The sequence below is a fragment of the Tarenaya hassleriana genome, unplaced genomic scaffold (assembly GCF_000463585.1).
Source record: "Tarenaya hassleriana unplaced genomic scaffold, ASM46358v1 Cleome8, whole genome shotgun sequence".
Taxonomy (NCBI): Eukaryota; Viridiplantae; Streptophyta; class Magnoliopsida; order Brassicales; family Cleomaceae; genus Tarenaya; species Tarenaya hassleriana.
Genome location: NW_010970490.1, coordinates 952,548 through 956,405, shown reverse-complemented (window position 1 = coordinate 956,405; position 3,858 = coordinate 952,548). Strand labels below are relative to the sequence as shown.

Genomic DNA, 3,858 nt, shown 5'->3' with positions numbered 1-3,858 from the left:
TGCCGAGGAACGCCCAGTTGTCTCAGAACCGATATGTTGCGGACGATATTCTTCTGCGCCCCCTGTGCCAGAGAAGGATGAAACTCCTCAACGTTGGAACTCTTGCCAGTTTCATCCTTGTTTATAATTATGTCTTTGAGGAAATCATAGCACCGGCTGAGTGAGTCGTTACCTCTCTTCCCCAAGATTCTAGGGACTTTTGTAACGATCTCGCAGAACTCAAGACTCGAGTTTGGGACGAAGGGATTTCTCAGCATTGACTAGAAGCAACCGCGGGTAAGTCCTAATGATCCTGCAGGTCTGGGAATTCGTGAACTCATGGCCTCTCAGAAGATTCAGCACGCTGAGCAGATTATCCGATTCCTCGAAGCTGACTTTCCTCGAGATAGATTCAGCCAGCTCTGGAGTCAACCCACAGGAATCAACCAGGTAAGAGACGGTAATCTTATTCCCTCTACCATCATCTTCAGATTTCACAGCAGTAGCAGTCGCAGATGAGAATGATTCGGCGAAAGCTGACGCCTTTTGAAAAAGGGTCACCGGAACTCTCAAGCTCCGACATTTCTGTAACTCGAACAATCTTCTTCCACGGAATATTGGAGAAAACATGAGAAGGCAGCGCGATTATCGATCCCCAAAAAAGGAAATGAGAAGGGAAATCAAAAGCCAACAAATTTCAATGGCCGAAGGTTGAAACCATTCGAACGATCTGTTTCAATTCGAGAAAACCCAGAAGCTATGCCACCCTATAGTTGCGAGTAAACAATGAAGACAATACTCACCGGCTCTGATTCAGGAACGCATGGGTTGAATGCCGAAGAGGAGGCCAGCTCTTCCAAATTTCGCTCTCTATTCTTCTACTACGAAACCCATTATCGAAAAGTTGAATTTTTGAACAAAGATAAGAGAACAGACAACGTGGGACGACGTCGTTTAAACATTTTCTCAGTGGAAATCCATATTTCGATCATTTTCTGTCTAAAAAGAAACACTGGAACTGTTTTTTTTAAACTGAACTCTTTCTTCTTTTCAAATATCCGTCGAGCTCTACAATGATTAAACCACACAATACACACTGTTCTGTTAAAGACAAAATACGCAAGAACCTACCTATCCCCAATCCCCAAAAATTTTTGTTAATCTAAAAAACCTGCCAAGGTCAAAGCACCACATTATTATGAAGTTGCCTTGACAAGCTGTTTTGAAAACAAGAATCAGAGCTTTGACAACAGGCCAGGGACCAAAACCAGACCCACTACCAGCCCACCTGAGATCACTGTCTGTCCTGTGAGTCAACCTGATGTTTTCCCAGGAGCATCTTTGCAGTATTTCGTCACAAACCTCTCCATGAATATCTTCTCTCCTATTGTCAATACATAAGGACAGGTAAAAGTGCCTTTCTTCAGCAAGCTTGCAGACAGCAAGGTTGACATCACCAAGCACCTCGGTCTGATTCTCTTCTCAAGGCTCAGTCCCATTATCGCCGGGGCCTTGGCTATAACAGAAGGCGTCAACCCCATCGTATCCACAAAGAATTCCACCACATTCCTTTTTTTTTCTCCGAGTATGCCATTGTGAGGGGAGCCACCTTGAAAGCTGATAGGATATCCTCCTCTGACCATCCCAAGCTTTTGAACACATCGACTTTGTGTTCCCATGTCGATTCCTGCACCTGACAAATCACAGCCACTGCGTATACAAACTTCAATTTTGTCGGCTCAATCCCCATTCCACTGACCTTTTTCACAGTTTCAGTAAATTTGCCTGCAGGATAAGACACTATGCGTGGAGCAAACTTGATCAGATTCTTCATATGGGCTTGCGGAGCTCCATGGCTGCTCAAGATGGAAGTCTTGGAAGCTAAATGCTTCTGCACTCCGTCACAAGCAGCCGTGGACTACGTTTCAGACATTGCACGATTTCATCCTGGCCGAGTAGACTCTTCAGGGCGACGTAAGCAGGGATGAGGCTGTTGCTCAAGCTAGAAGCCAGAACATTCGGGCTCGACGTGATAAACTTTGTTCTCTGGTCACCCGAGAATCCGATGGAGCCAAGAAACTCAAGCTTTGGAAGAATGATGCCTTCACTAACTAGAAGAATCTTGGGATTCGAATAGACAACTCTAGTGATCTGTTTATTGGTGAATCCATAGCTCTTCAGTAGCTTAAGGACAGAATCCGGTTTCTCTGGCGAATTCAAATGAATGTACCTGGCGCGAGATTTAGCAGATTCCAGGGAAAACCCACATGAACTGACGAGGTAGGACACCGTAAATGTGAGTTTTCTTCCTTTTTACTCACCGCGCACATCTACTGTGTCAACAGAAGAGAACTCCCTGTGACCGGAAAACAGGAAACAGCACAGAAGACGAGAACCCCCTCCGACATCTCTCGCGTATGGAAACAAGCTGAACATGTCGGAGTTACACAGAAACCACCGAAACACGAAAAAGTTGGAGACTTTTTTCAGTTCCTCTTCCTCTATCGTACCCAGGATGCGAGAGCGAACTTCGTCAAATATTTTTGGGGGGCACATTCGGATTTCTAGGGTTTTAGATTATACCGGACGACATGTTTTTGAATTGAACAAAACGCAGCGTTTTGGCCGGAATGTCATCATCGACTCCCTCCACTCCAGTACGGGCGCTTCCTCCTCTTCGTGCAGTACCCTCGATCGGGTCTCCTCCAACCTCTACAGAGATCGGTCCCGTAAGCGAGCTTCGTGGGGGTCGTGAGGAACACGCGCTTGAACAGTAAAAAGTAAACTATAGTTTTTGTTTTCATGAATTTTTAATATAATCCTTGTATTGTTTATCAAATTAACATATTTTTAGCATATTTTATATAATTTATGTATTTAAATGAGATTTGTATTTTTTTTATAAAAAATAAGTTTTACTTTTACTGTTGTTTTTGAGAATAAGGGTTCGGGGAAAGACGATGACGCAACGGCGGAGGGATGGTTGCAGCTCAAAACGCAGCCGTTTTGTCCAAATATATGCTTGAGTTGCCCCGATTGTCTAAGATTCAAGCAATTGAGCCACAGACTTTTAAAAAATATCAATGTGATCCCTACATACATGCGGCATGTTTTGCACTGAACAAAACGGACCTCTGGATTTCCATTTTCTTTTGTTTTCCCCTCCTCGATTTTTTAAACCAATAGGAAAACATCTATTAACAATAAATTGTTCATCGTTATCCTTTTTTTAAAACTAGGAAAGTGTACATTGAATTGGAAACATGGCCGAAAAAAAGGAAAAAGGAAGCAAAAGGCAGGGAGCATTTTGCAAATTGGAAAAAAGGACAAAGGAAAACGGGATCAGAACAAAAATGGAAAATCGCCGAGACCGTGTCTATATATATATCGATGCAGGAGTCTCAGCTCGTAATCCAACTATAATCTCAGATTCCCAAGAAGAAAAACCTTTCTCTCGCTTCCTTTGACAAGTGACGAGGAATTCAATGAAGAAGGCTTTCTCGAGTTTCAAGCGCCGGGTCTCCAGAGCTATGAGGTCGTCTCCTTCGACGCAGAGAGCCAACTCTGAAACAATGTCGCACGATTCTCAGGATGAAATCCAAGTTTCCTTGACCAACTACAACGAGACCGTTGTCGAGATTCTGCTGAAATGCCCGGAGATGGATCTTTCCAGGGACACTGAACTGTATACTTTCCTCGTCGACCACTTCAACGTGCACGCGCAAGTCGCAGGGCTGCGGAAATCTGTGGACGAGGCTTTAGAAAAGGTTCACCAATTCCAGGGTCGGGTCGAGCAAGCGTTGCGTCATTTCACGGAAGAGGAAAGAATTTTCGGAGAAGACGCCAGTTTCAGGAGGACGCGCGAAGACTTGAAGAGCG

The 3,858-nt window shown here is 44.3% G+C and overlaps 2 protein-coding genes and 1 pseudogene across 2 annotated transcripts in view; 1 reads left to right on the top strand and 2 right to left on the bottom strand.

The window, feature by feature from the left end:
• Positions 1-999, bottom strand: part of LOC104802202 — a 2,220-nt pseudogene extending 1,221 nt beyond the window's left edge.
• Positions 1,000-1,016: 17 nt separating this feature from the next.
• On the bottom strand, positions 1,017-2,572 carry LOC109116189 (transcription termination factor MTERF15, mitochondrial-like). The gene is made up of 4 exons (XM_019201148.1): positions 2,563-2,572; positions 1,862-2,288; positions 1,765-1,779; positions 1,017-1,719 (listed from the first exon to the last, which is right to left on the bottom strand). The coding sequence occupies exons 1-4, from the start codon at positions 2,570-2,572 to the stop codon at positions 1,293-1,295; spliced, it is 879 nt and encodes a 292-aa protein (XP_019056693.1). The 3' UTR covers positions 1,017-1,292.
• Positions 2,573-3,430: 858 nt separating this feature from the next.
• LOC104802200 overlaps positions 3,431-3,858 on the top strand; it is a 1,528-nt gene continuing 1,100 nt past the window's right edge. The window contains exon 1 of the mRNA XM_019201169.1: positions 3,431-3,848. Coding sequence (XP_019056714.1) covers positions 3,465-3,848 — 384 coding nt within the window. The 5' untranslated portion in view covers positions 3,431-3,464. The remainder of the gene's footprint in view (positions 3,849-3,858) is intronic.